This window comes from Oncorhynchus keta, chromosome 9, assembly GCF_023373465.1.
Source record: "Oncorhynchus keta strain PuntledgeMale-10-30-2019 chromosome 9, Oket_V2, whole genome shotgun sequence".
Classification (NCBI taxonomy): Eukaryota; Metazoa; Chordata; class Actinopteri; order Salmoniformes; family Salmonidae; genus Oncorhynchus; species Oncorhynchus keta.
In genome coordinates, this window is record NC_068429.1 from 15,255,068 (window position 1) to 15,274,244 (window position 19,177).

The 19,177-nt window shown below is 43.8% G+C and overlaps 1 protein-coding gene across 4 annotated transcripts; it reads left to right on the forward strand.

Moving 5' to 3' along the window:
• Positions 1-836: 836 nt before the first annotated feature.
• On the forward strand, positions 837-18,202 carry ncs1a (neuronal calcium sensor 1a). 4 transcript variants are annotated; one of them, XM_035775533.2, is made up of 9 exons: positions 844-1,279; positions 9,207-9,231; positions 12,015-12,153; positions 12,875-12,953; positions 13,975-14,063; positions 14,331-14,351; positions 15,422-15,499; positions 15,950-16,068; positions 16,158-18,202. In XM_035775533.2, the coding sequence occupies exons 1-8, from the start codon at positions 1,216-1,218 to the stop codon at positions 16,046-16,048; spliced, it is 594 nt and encodes a 197-aa protein (XP_035631426.1). In that variant the 5' UTR covers positions 844-1,215; the 3' UTR covers positions 16,049-16,068; positions 16,158-18,202. The 4 variants fall into 4 exon arrangements, with proteins under 4 accessions (XP_035631431.1, XP_035631426.1, XP_035631429.1 ...); XM_035775537.2 differs by lacking the exon at positions 844-1,279 and adding an exon at positions 6,545-6,626; XM_035775536.2 differs by lacking the exon at positions 14,331-14,351.
• The last annotated feature ends 975 nt before the right edge of the window (positions 18,203-19,177 follow it).

Below are 19,177 nucleotides of genomic sequence, written 5' to 3' on the forward strand. Positions count from 1 at the left end.
TTTATTGGAAGATACTTTAGTGCACATTTTGTCAAGCTCAATTACCCCCTTGTTTTCAAGCATGGTGGCGGATGCATCATGTTATGGGTATGCTTGTCATTGGCAAGGCCTAGGAAGTTTTTTAGGATAAAAAGAAACCGAATAGAGCTAAGCAAAGGCAAAATCCTAGAGGATAACTTGGTTCAGTCTGCTTTTTAACAGACACTGGGAGACAAATTCAACTTTCTGCAGGACAATAACCTAAAAGACAACGGCAAATATACGCTGGAGTTGCTTACTAAGTCAACATTGAATGTTCCTGAGTGGCCGAGTTACAGTTTTGACTTAAATCGGCTTGAAAATTCATGGCAAGACTTGAAAATGTCTGTCTAGCTATGACCAACAACCAACTTGACAGAGCTAGAAGAATTTTAACAAGAATAATGTGCAAACATTTTACAATCCAGGTGTGCAAAGCTCTTAGAGACTTACCCAGAAAGACTGTAATCATTGTCAAAGGTGATTCTAACATGTATTGACTCAGGTGGTTGAATACTTATCTAATCAATATATATTAGTGTTTTATTTCATTTTTTTTGTACAATGTTAGAATTTTTCTTCCTTTTTGATATTACAGATAATTTTGTGTAGATTGTTGACAAAAAATGACAAATCCATTTGAATCCCAGTTTGTAACACAACAAAATGTAGAAAAAGTCAAGGTGTGTGAATACTTTCTGAAGGCACTGTATATATAGAGAGAGAGAGAGTACATGAGGAGGAGTGGCTCCTGTTGCCAGGGTTGAACAGTATCAACACATTCCCGGCTGGCCACACACACATACTGTATACACACACTCACACACTCCCTCCTCTCTTCCACCCTATTCCCAGTAGGGTGTTCCAGCAGCAGCAATCCAGGATTGCAGGAAGCAGGAGTAACACGGCTGAGTGGTTTACAGGCTACAGCCCTCCTCTCTCCAGACTCATCCTGCTATGCCGAGAGGAGAGACTAACTGCTGCTCTTTCATAGTATTCTTTGCCTTTTCCTGATCGTTGTTTCCCTTTTTTTTCTATAATTCCACTTAATTTTAAGTCTGCTACTTGAAGAGCAAGACTTTAAGAAGTATTTTTTGATTATATATATATATATATTTTTTAAATGGTAATGAAGGTGGCAGAACTGGGAGTCTTTTAAAGCACGTGGAGAAAGGCTTAAAGGCATATGCTTGAGCTATGGGGAAGTCCAACAGCAAACTAAAGCCTGAAATGGTGGAGGAGCTGACCAGGAAAACCTACTGTAAGTATAGCACTCTCTTTCTATATCTTTAGGTTAGACTCTTTTCATTTATCCCTTTCCTTTCTTTTCTGCAAGTCTGTCTTGATATAGCAGACCGTTTTCTTTTTTAACACTAATTTATTTTTAGACTTTCTCATTCCCTCTCATTTACATTTACATTTAAGTCATTTAGCAGACGCTCTTATCCAGAGCGACTTACACTCCAACCGCCACTGTTCTGTGCTGTCTTTGATGGCCCAACCTTAAAAAAACATTAACATTTGATTGCTACAGAAGAGGATGCCTTGAAATTAATCTAGCATTTTACAATAGAGCCTTAGGTAAAATGACATGACTTACCCATTGGTTGCGATACTTGACTTTAAAACTGGCTATCAGCACACTGTTGTTGAGAGACAGCCAAGTGATCATCAGGTAAGGTGCTTTGTCCAAGTCTTGGATAGTGATTAATTGTATGCAAAAGCCAAATAAATAGAAAGAAAGACACATTTGTAATGGCGATCCTATGGTGGGAGACAATTATGCAACTGTCTTTGCAATGTAAACTTTTCAGCTATTCCTGCCATACTACACATTTGGACATTAAGATGTTAACGAGCAAATCTCAAATCCCCAACTAAAGAGAGACTCATTAAATAATATATATTGAATATCTGAAAAGTATTTCAGTTTATTACACTGTTGTAAATTGGTTGTCCAGCCTTTGGAAGGTGATAGCCATTTGGTAATGCGGTTTGAAGATATGGACACAGCAACTATTGTAGTACATCTTCCTCTCAGATTGAATGGCTTTCCCTCAGGTGTGCTAATACACGTTGGAGACGCAGTAGTCACTCGAAATCCGCTTAGCGCTTGATGCAATACTTCTAATGAAGATTATGAAGCCACGCTTTAGAACAATGTTGACCAAATAATGTGCTGCACTAAATCAGAGTAGGCTCAAATGTAATCAAGTAAAGCAATAACTAAATAGCTGTATCTGTCCTTTTGAGAAACCTTTACAGGCTATAGATATGTCTACATGGTGAGAGCGGAATGCTTTCCCCTACAGTAGTGTGTGTGGCTTGTTTATCACTCACCACCATACTAACAGAGATCAACTCTGACCTTTAGCAGGGTCAAAGGTTGAACCAGACCTCGAGGAACACCCCCACGGAGTGAAGGTAAACTCTTGCGTTTAACGATAAAAGCCGACTACCATGTCTGTTATGTCTCACTGTTTCTCTGGTCAAGAACACTCAATGAGATGGCTGAAATTCTCAAAAGCTACCTTCTTTTGTATCTTCTGAAAAAACACAATATTTAAAGCTGCAATATGTAACTTTTTGGGTGACCTGACCAAATTCATTCAGAAATGTGTGTTATAGATCTGTCATTCTCATTGCAAGCAAGTCTAAGAAGCAGTATATCTGGCATATGTGCGCTATTTCTATGCTTCCCATTATTAAAGAGCTGTTTAGATACAATCATTCTCTACAGCAGGGTTATTCAACTCTTAACCTACGAGGTCCAGAGCCTGCTAGTTTTCTGTTCTACCTGATATTTTTTTGTCTTTGTTTAACTAGGCAAGTCAGTTAACAACAAATTCTTATTTTCAATGACAGCCTAGGAACAGTGGGTTAACTTGTTCAGGGGCAGAACAACAGATTTTTTTTAACCTTGTCAGCTCGGGGATTCAATGCTAATCCAACGCTCTAACCAGTAGGCTACCTGCCGCCCCAATTAATAGCACACACTTGGTGTCCCAGATCCAAATCAGTCCCTGATTAAAGGGGGAAAATGAAAAAATGCAGTGGAACCAGTTTCGAGGTCCAGAGATGAGTTCAATTTTCATTGTTGGATATAAAACATGTTAAAATCACTAGGAAATCAGCGTCAAGTGATTTTAATTTGGCAAATCTGTTCCCATGTATTTCCACGAATAATAGAAAGACACATGATCATAAACAAATGTAAGTAAGGTTTGAAATTATTATGTTTTATTATATATATATATAATTATTATATCTGTTTGGGCTTCTTGCGCTTCATTTGCAGTCTACAAATTATTTGTAATTATGTTCCGGCCCCCCGACCATTTGCTCAAGACAAAATATTTCCCGCAGCTGAATCTAGTTGATGATCCCTGCTCTTCACTATACTTCCTTGTTTTGTCACATAAACTGAAATTAGGCAAATTATTCTAATTTTAGGAACCAGGATATGACGGTGCGATTTCTTCATAGTGCATCTTTAAAGGTGCTGTATGCAACAATTTCACCTGACAATAGTAATACATTGGGCGGTAAGGATGTCACCATAATCGTTGTTGTTATGAAAAATGCTTTTTAAATCAAATATATTATTGTCATCATATCTGCATAGTGCATATTTAAGCTTCTCTGCTAAGCCTTGATAATTTGTTAGCTAGTTAGAATTCAGAAGAGATTTCACAGAAATAAATCAGAAGATTATGTTCCTGTGTTTGAATGTGTGTAATGGCAAGAGACATCTTTCATGGTGAGGTGTAGCGTCTGAACTAGTGTGTGTGTGTGTGTATGTGTGGATGAAGACGCCCCCCATTGAGAAGGGAAGTGAGCATGTCAAACGGGCTAATTTCATGCTCTCACACGGGGTCTCGCGTTTCCTAATTATAGCAGTATGTGTGCCAACCTAAAGTGCTGTCGGGTAGAGGGTGCGGTTGAGACATCACTCTTTGGTTCTGAATGCAACTTCATCGCAGGGAGATCACTTCCATTTAGTCTCATTGCCTCAGCAATCAGCATTCACCACAGTCAATGTTTCAGTTTTAATACAGGGTGATAGCGATATGACGAGAAGCACTTAAGATGGCTCTCATGTACTCTGGAGAGTGAATTTGTCATGGAAGTCTATTCAGTCCTGAGGAGGAAAGTGCTGGGCATGCAAAAAGGAATGACGAGAAAGCAGCTTTTGTTTACTACACATCTCTCACTGAGGTAATTTAGTCTAGGGTTTCCCAAACTCAGTTCCTTGGGTCCCCCCTGGGTGCACGTTTTAGTTTTTGCTCTAGCACTACACAGCTGATTCAAATCATCAAAGCTTGATGATGAGTTGGTTATTTGAGTCAGCTGCGTAGTAAGTGCTGGGGCAGAAAACTAATGGTGCACCAACGAGAGTGCCCCAGGACCGAGTCTGGGAAACACTGATTTAGTCCACTGAGACATGACAAATCAATCAGATAAAACCAACATGTATTTGTCAAGTACACAGGATACAACAGGTGTAATCACAACAGGTGTACAGTGAAATGCTTACTTGCAAGCTCTTTCCCAACAATGCCGTACTAAATATCAAAGGTAAGAAGACAAGATACAAATAATCAAATCAGGTTTTATTGGTCAATGCAGTAATAATAAAAACACACAAGAAATAAAACCACATGAGAATATACTCTATATACAGGTCAGTACCAAATCAATGTGCAGTGTTACTGGTGATAACTTAGGGGGCTGGCGTAAATGCGTTTTGAGTTAGCTGATTTAGTTGGTTGACTTGTTGAAATCAGTCAAATGTATTTATAAAGCCCTTTTTTGCAGTCTTGCATGATCTTGCTGTTGTCAGATAAGCTTCTCCTGTTTTCTGCTCTGTTTCTTTTGACCCTGTAATTGTTTTTCCTTGAGAAATGTAAGGGTATAATTAGGTTCTCATTGGCATAGCTATAAGAGCCAGCCTCCGCTAAAGCCATAAACACGCCCACCCACACACACACACAGTACACACACTCTCTCCATACTGCACACACACAGTACACACACTCTCCATACTGCACACACACAGTACACACATTCTCTCCATACTGCACACACACAGTACACACACTCTCTCCATACTGCACACACACAGTACACACACTCTCTCCATACTGCACACACACAGTACACACACTCTCCATACTGCACACACACAGTACACACACTCTCCATACTGCACACACACAGTACACACACTCTCTCCATACTGCACACACACAGTACACACATTCTCTCCATACTGCACACACACAGTACACACATTCTCTCCATACTGCACACACACAGTATACACACTCTCTCCATACTGCACACACACAGTACACACATTCTCTCCATACTGCACACACACAGTACACACACTCTCTCCATACTGCACACACACAGTCACACACATTGGCTCAAAGGATCATATTGCCTCAATCCATCAGCACAAGCAACAGTCAAACTCACTATACCATGCGCACGTGCACACACTCATCCACAAAGCTTCCGATAGCTCTGCACTATGCACACTCTAGGTCTAGTCCTCCTTCCTGCTTCTAACTCCCCTTCTCCCCTTTCCATCTAGCTCTTCCTTTGTTCTTCCCTTTTTCTCTGTCTGCCTCTTTGTTGTTGCTTCCTCTCCCTACTCTCTTCCACTCTGTCCTCTTCTTCTTTTCAGCATGACTGCAGCTCATCTTATTTCTTATTGCTCTGCCCTTCGCTATATTTTCTCCTTTTAAAGCCTCCCTCTTTCTTTGTTTCCCCCTACTGTCCTCTTCCCTTCCTCCTCCCCCTACTTTCCTCCTCCCAGTACTCTCCTCCTCCTACACTCTTAGGGAAAAAAGGAGCTATTTAGAACCTAAAAGGGTTCTTTGGCTGTTCCCATAGGAGAACCCTTTGAAGAACCCTTTTTGGTTGCAGGTAGAATATATATATATATTTGACCATAAACAGTGAGTATTGTTTAACAACAGCATAACATCCCACTGCTGCCACCAATTGCAGGCTAATAACTCAATACTCTCTCTCACTCATATACGTTCTGCACTCACTCACAGTCAGAATATTTCTTATTGTCTACTACAGCTCTACCTTTTGTTCCCCCTGGTATGCATATGTTCTCTGGTTTCCATGGAGATGAATTGCTTCCGAGAGCCCACGAGGCTTTTTTTCCCCGGACCCAAGGTAGTAGATTTTATTTAATGAAGTTGGATGTTTTTTTTCTTCCACCCGTACGACTGAGTAAAGGAAATGAGGGAGTATGGAGATCTGTTATTTTAAGGTAGATCTCTATTAAATCATGTCAGAAATGTTCACATTTGAACTGTAGTGTATCCAATGGCAGTGGGTTTCTGTTTTTTGGGGGAGGGGGCTGTTTTTTTGGGGAGGGGGCAATGAAGTTCCTGTTCCACTGTTCTTGATCCACTATTAGCTCAAGTGCTGTCTCAATATCTCTCTTGAGTTTTAAACACTCTGATGCTATGCAAACTGGCATCTGTCTCTTTCTGAAGAACAGAGGCAGCCCATTAAGTTGATTTCATCACTAAGCTGCTGTCACGATCGTTATAAGAAGTGGACCAAGATGCAGCGTGGTATGTTTCCATCCTTTATTTTGGAATAGAAAACTTTAAAGAACAAAATAACAAAATGAACAAACGAAACGTAACGCTAATATAATGCTCACAGGCAACTATACATAGACAAGATCCCACAAAGCACAATGGGAAAATGGCTACCTAAATATGATCCTCAATCAGAGACAACGATAAACAGCTGCCTCTGATTGGGAACCATACTAGGCCAACATAGAAATATAATTCCCCTAGATAACCCAACCTTAAATCACACCCGACTTAACCAACATAGAGAATAAAAGCTCTCTATGGTCAGGGTGTGACAGTACCCCCAAAAGTGTGGACTCCGGCAGCAAAACCTGACCCAATTAGGGGAGGGTCCGGGTGGGCATCTACCGTCGGGGGCAGCTTCGGTGCAGGGCGAAGTACCCACTCCGCTTGTGGACACGTCATCGGAGGAACTGGACCGTGGTTCGTTGCCGGAAGAACAGGATTGTGGATCGTCGCCAGAGGAACTGGACAGTAGATCGTCGCCGGGGGACTCCGGACCGTAGATCGTCTCCGGGGACTCCGGACCGTAGATCGCCGCCAGGGACTCCGGACCGTGGTTCTTCTCCGGGGACTACAGACCGTAGATTGTCGCCGGAGGCTCCGGACTGGGAACCCTCACAGGAGGCTCCTGCCTGAGAACCCCCGCTGGAGGCCCTGGACCGCGGACCGTCTCAGGAGGCTCTGGACCGTCGCTGGAAGCTCTGGACTGTGGAGGTGCACTGAAGGCCTGATGTGTGGGACCGATACAGGTGGCACCGGGCTGATGACACGCACCTCAGGGCGAGTGCGGGGAGGAGGCACAGGATGTACTAGACTGTGGAGGCGCACTGGAGACACAGTACGTATGGCCGACGCAGGATATACTGGGCCGTGGAGGCGCACTGGACGTCTGGAGCGTAGAGCTGGCACATCGCGTCCTGGTTGGATGCTCACTTTAGCCCGGCAAGTGTGGGGAGCTGGCACAGAACGCACCGGGCTGTGGATGCGCACTGAAGACACAGTGCATAGAGCAGGCACAGGATATCCTGGACCAAGGAGACGTACTGGAGACCAGGAGCGCTGAGCCGACACAACCTGTCCTGGATGGATGCTCACTTTCGCACGGTAAGTGCGAGGAGCTGGCACAGAACGCACCGGGCTGTGGATGCGCACTGAAGACACATTGCGTATCTCCGCAAAACTGGTCCCACGCTCCTCACTGCGACTGTCTTGCTCCAGACACCAAAACATCCACTCTACCTCATCACTCCCCTCAACTATCTCACAATACTCCTTGCTCAGTCTATCCCAATATTCCTCTTTGCTCTCAGACTCGCCCCTCGGCTCCGTCGACCAACCCATGTGCCCCACCCCAAATTTTTTTGGGGGGGCTGCCTCTGGGGCTTCCGTCGTGGTCGTGAACTTCGGAGTCGCCGTTGATCCTCCTGTGTCTGCTTCCATGGAAGGCTTTCGTCTCCTGCCATTATCTCCTCCCAAGTCCAGGATGTCTTCTCCTCCTGGCCACACTGTTTGGTCCGTTTGTGGTGGGATCTTCTGTCATTATCATTATAAGAAGTGGACCAAGATGCAGCGTGGTATGTTTCCATCCTTTATTTTGGAATAGAAAACTTTAAAGAACAAAACAACAAAACGAACAAACGAAACGTAACGCTAATATAATGCTCACAGGCAACTATACATAGACAAGATCCCACAAAGCACAATGGGAAAATGGCTACCTAAATATGATCCCCAATCAGAGACAACGATAAACAGCTGCCTCTGATTGGAAACCATACTAGGCCAACATAGAAATATAATTCACCTAGATAACCCACCCTTAAATCACACCCCAACCTAACCAACATAGAAAATAAAAGCTCTCTATGGTCAGGGCGTGACAGCTGCCTGTGCTGTCAAATGAATGGTGATGGAGGCCCGTGCAAGCCCATCCAAATAGTGGACTTGTGGTGCTGTTGCTTCGCCATTTGTCAGGAACTATTAGTTTGTCAGAAAATACCTATGTTTTAACAAATGCAGTTGACTCCTGATAAATACAATTGGTGCATATGATATCTGGATATCTGGAGTAATAACATAATAATAACAGAATATACACTTGTTAACAGTGCACATGGTGTTAACATTTATGATGTATTGATGTTCGTTCTTATAGGGGGGAAAACACAGCTAAGGTAAACCAGGATGGTATAGAGATGTATGGAGTTATATTAGTTGCACCAGAAATCGAATCTGAATTTCTTCATTTTGAATTTGTGTTAAGAAATAGACTTTCTGTTGGCACTAAAATCACTCCATAGGGGGGTTTAATTATTCATACATTCTCTACCTTTTATTTTGTCTTTTTATGTTTATATATTATCTTTAAATTATTAAGATGAGCAGGGTTACACATAACATTTCATTCCCAGCAGATGTAAGTTATTTCAGCGACTGAATAACATATGAAGCAGCCACCAGTGAAAACCTCCTGTCGGTCTTGTGTGTTGTCTTTATGTCAATTGTTTTTCTTCTAACAATCTCCTTTTCTCTGTTTTCTGTCTGCAGTCACAGAAAAAGAGGTACAACAATGGTAAGTTCCTCTTATTGTCTCAGCTAACAACTAAGTCAACCCCGTATTGCAAATGCTTCATTATACTTGTGGACCGTCAGTCAACAACAATGCAATACATCTGTGAAAACCTCAGGTTCAACTGCAAAGCTGCAATGCACCCCTGGAGCAGGTTAGGGGTTAAGTGCCTTGCTCAAGGGCACAACAGCTGTAGGTGGTGAGTCAGTTGGCATTATAGTCGGCACCAGAACTTAGTGGCACTCTCTGTTTTGTTGATTTTACCATGGACACCCAATGCATCACCGGGCTTTCATAACCACATCTTGAAATAGAAGGCTCTTTGTAAGGCGTTACAGCTTTCAAAGTATTGTAGCTGATGCCTCGAGTTGAATTTGGACAGACACCGTCCTTCGAATGAAACGTTAAATTGAGGTGGTTGGTAAAGATCCTGTGACATCGCAAAACAATGGGTGTCCTTTCTACATTTCATACCTGGCCTGTCACAGTAATGTAGTAGCAATGCCCTATAACTATCCCCTGCCTGCGAAATCACTGCTTTCTCCTCCACTATAAAGTGTGGTGAGCGCTCGGGCACAAAATGGATGCCGTGTTTCGAAAGAACACTGTGAAGCCTAGTGAAAAGGGCTTGATGAAAACAATCTATCATTGGCCATCCTCTGAGGAATGGTGGTGGGCTGGCCAGGCTCTGTGCCCAGACTCAGTGTGTTGGCTGAGGTGTCAGGCCACACACATATGTACGTGGGCCAGGTACCACAACAGAGCCCAGTGGCACAGCTCTCCTGCCTGAGACTTTGCTGGCACCACCACTAGACATAACCTCGCTAGCCTGGCCCTCAGCCTGTAGCCAGAGGTCCACACCCTGAGAAGCTGCTGCCTTGGTAGCCGTATACAACCCTGTTGGTATATCCTCATAGTCATTATAACCTCTGGCTAGTCTCTGGGGTTACGAAGGTGGTGCCGTGTTCTGATGTTGCGGCCAGCTTCCGATTGGTTACCCGTTTTGCCGGTCGCCAGATTCATTACTATATTTAGGCAGAACTCACTGTTTAAAAAAAATAAAACATGCACGATTGGCCGTAGGACAACATAAATGAGTAAAAATATCAACGAGTATTGAGTGAAGTTTACAGACACCTGCAATGCGTTGAAACTGGCCATAAGAGCAGAATATAAGAGATGTGGTGTCGCAAAAGCAGCTAAACATTTATGTTCGACATAGCCAATCAAAACAAAGGACGTTTCTGTCACAACGCATCACTTCAGACCAGTGCTAGGTTATTTTGACCTCATAACCTTTCTGTGCCAAGTTTCGTGGCTCCCCCTCTTGTGGCTCCCCGTACACACCACAGATGGAGAGCTGTTGACATGTTACTGAACGACATGACATGTAGACTCAAAGAAGGAAGAGCAGTCAGAAGGAGGAGGGAGAAAATGACCTCTCACAGCTTTTACTCTGATGCTCATACCCTGTCCCCAGTCCTGCCCCGTCCCCAGTCCTGCCCAATCCCCAGTCATGCCCCATCCCCAGTCATGCCCCGTCCCCAGTCATGCCCAATCCCCAGTCATGCCCCAACCCCAGTCATGCCCCCATCCCCAGTCATGCCCCCATCCCCAGTCATACCCCCGTCCCAGTCATGCCCCGTCCCCAGTCATGCCCCGTCCCCAGTCATGCCCCGTCCCCAGTCATGCCCCGTCCCCAGTCATGCCCATTCCCCAGTCATGCCCCGTCCCCAGTCATGCCCCATCCCAAGTAATGCCCCCGTCCCCAGTCATGCCCCATCCCAAGTCATGCCCCCGTCCCCAGTCATATCTTTGTGAGTTGGGCTAGACTGAAATGTGTTTGTCTCTGTCTATAGCTGCAAAAAGGCCTACGAGAGCTTCTATCTCAGCTCACAGATCATACTATGAGAGGAAGCCATTGGAAAGAGACAACACACCCACACACAAACTTCTCTGCCCGCCACCAACCACAATACCCTGCCGATCCCTATTTTGCCTCGCTTGTCTTTGAAGTGATTTTGCATCACCCCGTGCTGTGAAGTCGGTGCTGGAAGAAGAATCTCACCCAAAGCGTTTACAGTGCTAGCTAGCTGACATGAATAGAGCCGAGCGAGAGATTACAAATCACAATGCCAGGGGATCGTTCTGTCTGCCGAGTAAGCAAACAACACATCAAACGGTAATAAAACAGGGGCTGTCGCTGTCATCCACTAGTGAGCCTACTGCTTACACCCTTGTGTGGGAGCAGTGTCACTCCCTCATCTCTTCCTCGTTCAGATACAGTGTGGGAAAGTAAAAGAACTGAACAGTGTGGTTTTGGATGAAAGACTGGTCATTCTCAAAGCTATGGGTAGTTTTGTTTGAGTAGCAGTAAGGTAAGAGCGCCGGGAGTTTGATCAACGGCATTGGCACTTGGCTTAGAACCAGTGCAAGGGTGACATGAACATAAAGCTCTTTGGCCAAGCACACCAGTGGTGGGTTTGGCGTTGAAAAATAGAAGCTTATGCAGAAAAGTACCTCATACCTACGGTTAAAATATGGTGGTGGGTGGGCCTCGCAGTGCTAGCTGTGCCACCAGAGACTCTGGGTTCCAGCCCAGGCTCTGTCGCAGCCGGCCGCGACCGGGAGGTCCATGGGGCGACGCACAATTGGCCTAGCGTCGTCCTGGTTAGGGAGGGTTTGGCCGGTAGGGATATCATTGTCTCACCGCTCACCACCTCTCTCTTTTCTCTCCTCCCTCCCCTCTTCTTCCTTTCCTCATTTCTCCCTCCATCCACCCCCAGGTATAAGGGTTTTATTAAGGACTGTCCTAGTGGTCAGTTGGATTCAGCTGGCTTCCAGAAGATCTACAAGCAATTCTTCCCCTTCGGTGACCCCACCAAGTTCGCCAGCTTCGTTTTCAATGTGTTTGACGAGAACAAGGTAACAGGCTGCCTGCGGAACGCATTTATGTTCACTATTTTCTTAGAAACTAGGACAACAGTAAACCAAATAACAACCTTACTGGCTTAGTGTATGAAAGGACATCACTTAATATCCCTTATAAAATGCTTGGATTGGGTTCCTTTGCATAACTGAAATGTTTATGTCATGGCTAAGGTACTGGTCCTCTGTAGCACAGTTGGTTGAGCATGCCGCTTGCATTATGGGTTTGATTCCTGGGACCACCCAAAAGTAAATGCTGTATGCACGCAAGACTAAGTCTCTTTGGATAAAAGCGTTTGCTAAATGGCTTACATTTTTTTTGCTTGCTTTAAGTGTCCTCTCAGTCTGCAGTCATTTCCATTGAGAAGCCAGACTTTAGTTCTTTCCGAGAGATTGTGAGATTAGATTGAATGGTTGGTCTCTCTCACTCTTCTGTGGAGAAAATAGCCTGTTTCTGTGTCTGGTCGATTATTTTCTACTGTCTGGCTGTGACTGTTTCTTTGGTTATGCGTCTATCACTTTCATGTTCTTCTCTCTATATCCTTCTTCCCTCTTTCAAACATGCTTTACCATAGTTGGGGGTAAAGCATTTCATTGTGTTTTTTTGGGGGGGGTGCACCCTGGGCTCCCCTACTTCTTTCCTCCACGGTCTCTCTCCTTCCCTCCACTTTTCTTGTACTAACTCTTTATCTCCCTCTTTCCTTCTGTTTCTCTGCAGGATGGACGTATTGAGTTTGCCGAGTTCATCCAGGCCCTGTCGGTCACCTCCAGAGGGACCCTGGACGAGAAGCTCAGATGTAAGCCTGGAGAAAATATCCTAGGGCCTAAGCTTTAGCTCAGCAGGCTAGCACAGTCTTGAGGCGCGCAGTCGACCCAGCTTCAAACCCAGTCAGCCACAGCATTAAAAATAACACACCAATTCCCTCTCTTTCTCTCTCCCTATCCCATTCTCTCACTGCTTTGCATTACCATTTCCTCACACTGACCTTTGACCTAGTCATGTTGGCTCCTGCATCAACAAGGTGATCTCTAATCTTCCCAGACGCCTGTATGTGGTCACAGCTGTCATTGTAGCTGAACGGCAGGGATAACAGGAATTAACGCTATGTATGCAGTGTCGAGATATACTGACACACACCCTGTTTCACACATGCTGATACTGTCACACACACCCCCACCCCTGCACGCCTCAGGTCATTAGCAGGAGTTGATCAACTGCTGACAGTTGTTGATGCAGTAATTGGCTAACAGGTGATGTTTTAGAATGCATTTCAATCGTAGTGAAATTAGGTGTCACCTTACTGTATATATTAGCAGTCCTAAGGAATATATGACAAGTTTCCTCTGGGCCTCCCGAGTGGCGCAGTGGTCTAAGACACTGCATTGCTGTGCCACTAGATTCTGGATTTGAGTCCAGGCTCTGTCGCAGCCAGCCGCGACCGGGAGACCCATGGGGCGGCGCACAATTGGCCCAGTGCCGTCCCGGTTAGGGGAGGGTTTGGCCGGCAGGGATGTCCTCGTCCCATCGCGCACTAGTGACTCCTGTGGTGGGTCGTGTGCAGTACACGGTCGCCAGGTGCAATGCGTTTCCTCTGACACATTGGTGCGGCTGGCTTCCGGGTTAAGTGGGAATTGTGTCAAGAGGCAGTGCGGCTTGGCTGGGTTGTGTTTTGGGGGATGCGCGGCTCTCGACCTTTGCCGAGTCTGTACGGGAGTTGCAGCGATGAGACAAGACTGTAACTACCAATTGGAAACCACGAAACTGGGGAGAAAAAACGGGGTTAAAAAAAAGTTTCCTCCATGTGCTGTTTATGTCAGGGGCCTTCAAGCTTTACGACCTGGATAACGATGGTTACATAACTCGGGACGAGATGCTGAATATTGTGGACGCCATTTACCAGATGGTGGTAAGTTCTTCCTCGGTTGTCTCAACATCAAATATTCAGTTTTGATCTATTCTCGTAATTTAGTTGATGGGTACGGAGCATCATAATCAGTATTTCAACATTTCAATGGGAACGTCTGGTTGTTGCTCTTAAGTGAGCCATTTTGAGACAGTTTAGATGATACCTTGTCCCGTGTAGTGTTTAGCATTTAAATAAATATTCTGTAATTTCATGCAGGTAACAGGCATTTATGTGTGTGTGTGTGTGTGTTTGTTTGTTTGCGCGCAGCCGCGCGTACAGGGGACCACGGTGGGTACAACGTCAACATAATTTACCAGGGACCTCTTTTTGTTTATTTGCAGCTATGGGCAGCGCTCCGGGCTTATGGTGCACCATGGGGAACAGAGCTAACTACGAATCCTGTAACAAAAAACTATGCTTGATCAACTGCTCATTGGATTTAGTTCGATCTCACTTTGTCAATTATGCACCTTTTAAAGGCAAGGTTCCCGGATTTGCGGAGACTGCATTCAGGTAAATGCTGCATACCTCGGCTCAATTGGAAATTAGGACTACCTTTAAAATGTCAAGCGTGCTATAACACAGCTCTTCCTCTGATCGGATTGAATCCCAGCCTTAGTCTATAAATTATATACATACTTTCTGACAGCTGCAAATAAACCTCTATCCCTTAACACACAATGGTGTAGGGCTCTCTTCTTACCAGACTGCCATCAACTGCTGCTCGGTCTGTTCCAACATCTCATTATCATCAAGAAATCACAATCATCAGATGACCGATTTTTATTTCATACATCGACTATACACCACGTAAAATATTTCAAATGAAAATAGTTCCCGTACCAAATTGTTTGCTCTTTCCCCCATGGTTCCCAAGGCACTTTTTTTGCATATGGTTTCATGAATGTCCAGAGGTCTTCTCATTTTCGAATCAGGTTTTGATGTCTTTATCCACCATTGTTGCAAAAAAAAATGTCCTTTTCACCAACACCACTACTGTCAATCACTGTTCTTCTGTGGCTCTTACTGTTTGTGAAAAGCGAATATGTCTTGCCAGAATTACAGCAGCGCAAAAAATGATTGCTTTACGTTGGCAGGAACTTTACTCTCTGCCATTATGTCAATGTGTGCTTTCATTTATGAACATTGCAAACTGGATCTTTCTGTGTCCTGCATGCATGGTGCTAAAGAGGCAAATGTAGAGTTATTAACTTCTGTTGTTAAAAAAATAGAATTGTTATGACCTGCAATTTGTGATATTTTCTGTAAACAAGGGCCTGTGAGGGTGGGGTTGTCTGTTGTCTGTGTTACCATGCATATGTTAAATGAAATTATATGTAACATTTGGTCACAAAAAGGGGAACACGGTGGAATTGCCTGAGGAAGAAAACACACCAGAGAAAAGAGTGGACCGAATCTTTGCCATGATGGACAAGGTAGAGTAAACCAATCACACACACCTGTCTAATGCATGTGAAAGATAGGCCAACGGCTCCAATGTATCTTCCTAGCCTCCTCAGTAGGATGCATGTGCCCTGTGCGGCTGGCACTACTCACATAGAAGGCCTGTTTTCGGTCGGAAAACTCTGATGCCCCCCTCAAGGAGGCACTAGCTAGCCCGAGCCCAGAGGCTTTTTGTCAGAGAGACTCCTTATCAAACCCAATGGAGAGTTAGATACTCTCTCAAGAGGCATTCGGAACTGGGCCAGACCAGCGCTGACTGATTGGGTTGTATAAGGGTGCATTAAATAGGCTGTTATACACTATGCTGAGACTGACGAAGAGTGCCCTCTACTGGTTTAAATATTAAACAGCAGTCCAGCCATTATCCATTTGGTAATATGTAATAAAGTATTATTCAAATGTGAGGATTTGTCGTTTTTCAGAACGCAGACGGATTGTTGACCCTGAAGGAATTCCAGGAGGGCTCCAAAGCAGACCCGTCCATCGTCCAGGCTCTATCGCTGTACGACGGGCTGGTTTAGCAGTGAGTACACTCCCCACAGTGAGTACCGCATCCTCTCAAATTATGATTTACATGAACATTTGACAGTTTCTCCTCCTATACATGTATCTCTTTTCTTCCCACGACAGTTGTCCGTGATGGCCTGTTAACGTGGTGTTACCCTGCTAAGTGAGTGATGGAGTCTGCTACCTGTCTCGTCCTCTTGACTCCTGCTCAGCCTTTTAGTGAAGCTGACAATGGTGGGCCGCTGCTGTCAATCATTCATCATCATCATCATCATCATGGTTTCCAGGATTAGAGTCAATTCAAACAACCACAAACTCGTTTGCCTTCGCAGAAGCTAGTGCCGTCGATGTGCTTACAAGACATTTCTCTGAGAGACAGAAGGAAGTTAGGTACTTTTCTGTGGGAAGAAGAAGGGCCAGGGTTCATTAGGCACCAAACAGGAAAAGTAGACAAACAGGGCGGGACTACCTGGACTTTGTCCAATAAGAAATGTTCATTTTGTTGCGAAACATATTTTTAAAAATTCCATTGCAAAGCCTAATGAACATTGAAAAACATGGGACTGAACACAGGCTACTAGTCTACGGACCATGGATCTAAGCAGTTACCATTTTTATATATTTATGTTCTGTGATACAGAGCATCAGTTTAATATGCTGCAGCCAATGACAAGAAACTGCTAATGACACGCTGACTGTCTTTTAGAACGCTTGGGGAAGTCAACCTTATTTATTCAATTGGATTTAAATAACTGCAGCTCATGTTTGACATCAGCTTGAATTAATATTGATTCTGTGTTCCTGCCGCACAAAGCTTTAATTGTTGAAGTACGTTTTTGAGTTCAACACCAACTAAAAACTGCGAAGCGAACAGGGCCCAATTACAGATGCTGTATGAGTTTGAGCCAACTATTACATAGAGATGCATAGAAATGAAATGCTGAGCAGTTGCTTGTCTATGAGCAGTCCTAGAGGCTGACACTACTGAATTGCGGACACTATAATCAGTGTATTCTCTCAAATTCCCATCATAACTGAACCGTTGTGCGGTCATGCGACATACAATATAAATTTAGGAGATGGAAAAGGGTGGAACGACACGGATTGTGGATCATTTGAAACTTGATTGAAATCTTGAACGCTAGGTCAACAAGTACGATGCAAAATAAGTGTTCAAATAGATGTCTGTGCAAATGACTTCAAATGCATGTTAGACGCATTATGTTTGTGTGTAAATACTAATATGCACTGTCGCCATAATCGGCAGGTTGGTTATTTTAAGTCAGTACCCTGATATGTAAAACATCCTCTGTGGTAGAAAAGCATTTTGCGACCCTTTTACTTATCACTCCATTGAACCAGACAATGCACCGACAATGAACATTTCACAACAAAGAAAATGATTTCCCTCCCTCTATAATGGGTGTTGTTCATCGCTCTATGGTAATGACTGGGGCACATCGCTACTGCTTGAAATAGATTTTCCTTTGATTTTTTTTATACTGTGCACAAACTGTTCTCTCACAAATATCAATTGAATAGGTGTTTTATTTAAGCGTTTGAGAGAAGTTGCAACTGCTGTAGTCGAGGGAATGGTTAGAGAAGTGTTTAAATTAGCTGTATAAAAACTCATCTTACTTGTACATAGATAAACCTGTTGGCAAATGTAAGGTCTTTTGATTGGCCTTGTATGTTGATATCCTCAAATTGCAGATTTCATTCAGTATTTTTCACCATGATGCATCTGGAGTGACCCAATGTACAGTATGTGGTATGCTGTGTGATTAGAAACAAGCTGCAAGTCATGTAGGCTTAATCAGTATGAATTTTAGTTTATCGCTGTTGACAAATTTTTCAATTAAATTCAGTATCATATGATTAGACAGGGTTTGTCAAATTGCCTTGGTATCAAACCAATTCTCACAACATTTAAGGACACTATACTGTAAATAATATAAACTGTTAACCTCACAGTATACATAAAAGTGCTCATCGTTGACAAGACTATGAACAGACTATTCTTAATATTGAAAGTGAAAACATTGACTGACCATCCCAAATCCAAATGGCATACAAATGTAAATGTCAGTTGGTCTCCTTACTCAGTACATGACAGAGGTAGTTGTTTTTGTCTTCAGTGCTTTTGAAATAAAAGAGCTGCTTTCCTTCATTTGCCCTATGCTTTTGTATGCACCACTAGCTGATTCAGTTTCCACTAGCATTGCAGTAAAAATGCGACCCAGAAGATTTTGGACGTTGCTAAATAACCAGCAAACTTTAAAAAATAAAAACCGTTAAAAACCTGGGTGTCAGAAATAAGCTATAACTTCAAAAATGTGAACACAAAATCCATATTTTCAAAGTGACCACCCAAACCTTGAAAAGGAATTCTGTGAGACACTAAGAAAATAAATGAACAGTATGGACACATTTTTCTTTTGGTAGGTTACATTAGCTGTACTTGAACAGAAAAATGGTCTGAAAAACTCAGCACATCTGCTACTATGGAATAATTATTAGTATGTTTCAGTGGGAAGAGTTCAACCAATGGGACTAATGCAATATGGAGAATACCCACAATGCCCCAATTGGCCTGAATGTCAAACTAACTCAGGATTTAAAAAATGTTTTATTTAACTAGGTGTAACAGTATAATTTTAAACCGTCCCCTCGCCCATACCCGGACGCGAACCAGGGACCCTCTGCACACATCGACAACAGTCACCCTCGAAGCATCATTACCCATCGCTCCACAAAAGCCACGGCCCTTGCAGAGCAAGGGGAACTACTACTTCAAGGTCTCAGAGCAAGTGACGTAACCGATTGAAACGCTATTTAGCGCACACCGCTAACTAAGCTAGCCGTTTCACATCCGTTACACTCACCCACCTTTTGACCTTCCTCCTTTTTCCGCAGCAACCAGTAATCCGGGTCACGGCACCAATGTAACAGTATAATTTTAAACCGTCCCCTCGCCCATACCCGGGCGCGAACCAGGGACCCTCTGCACACATCGACAACAGTCACCCTCGAAGCATCGTTACCCATCGCTCCACAAAAGCCACGGCCCTTGCAGAGCAAGGGGAACTACTACTTCAAGGTCTCAGAGCAAGTGACGTAACCGATTGAAACGCTATTTAGCG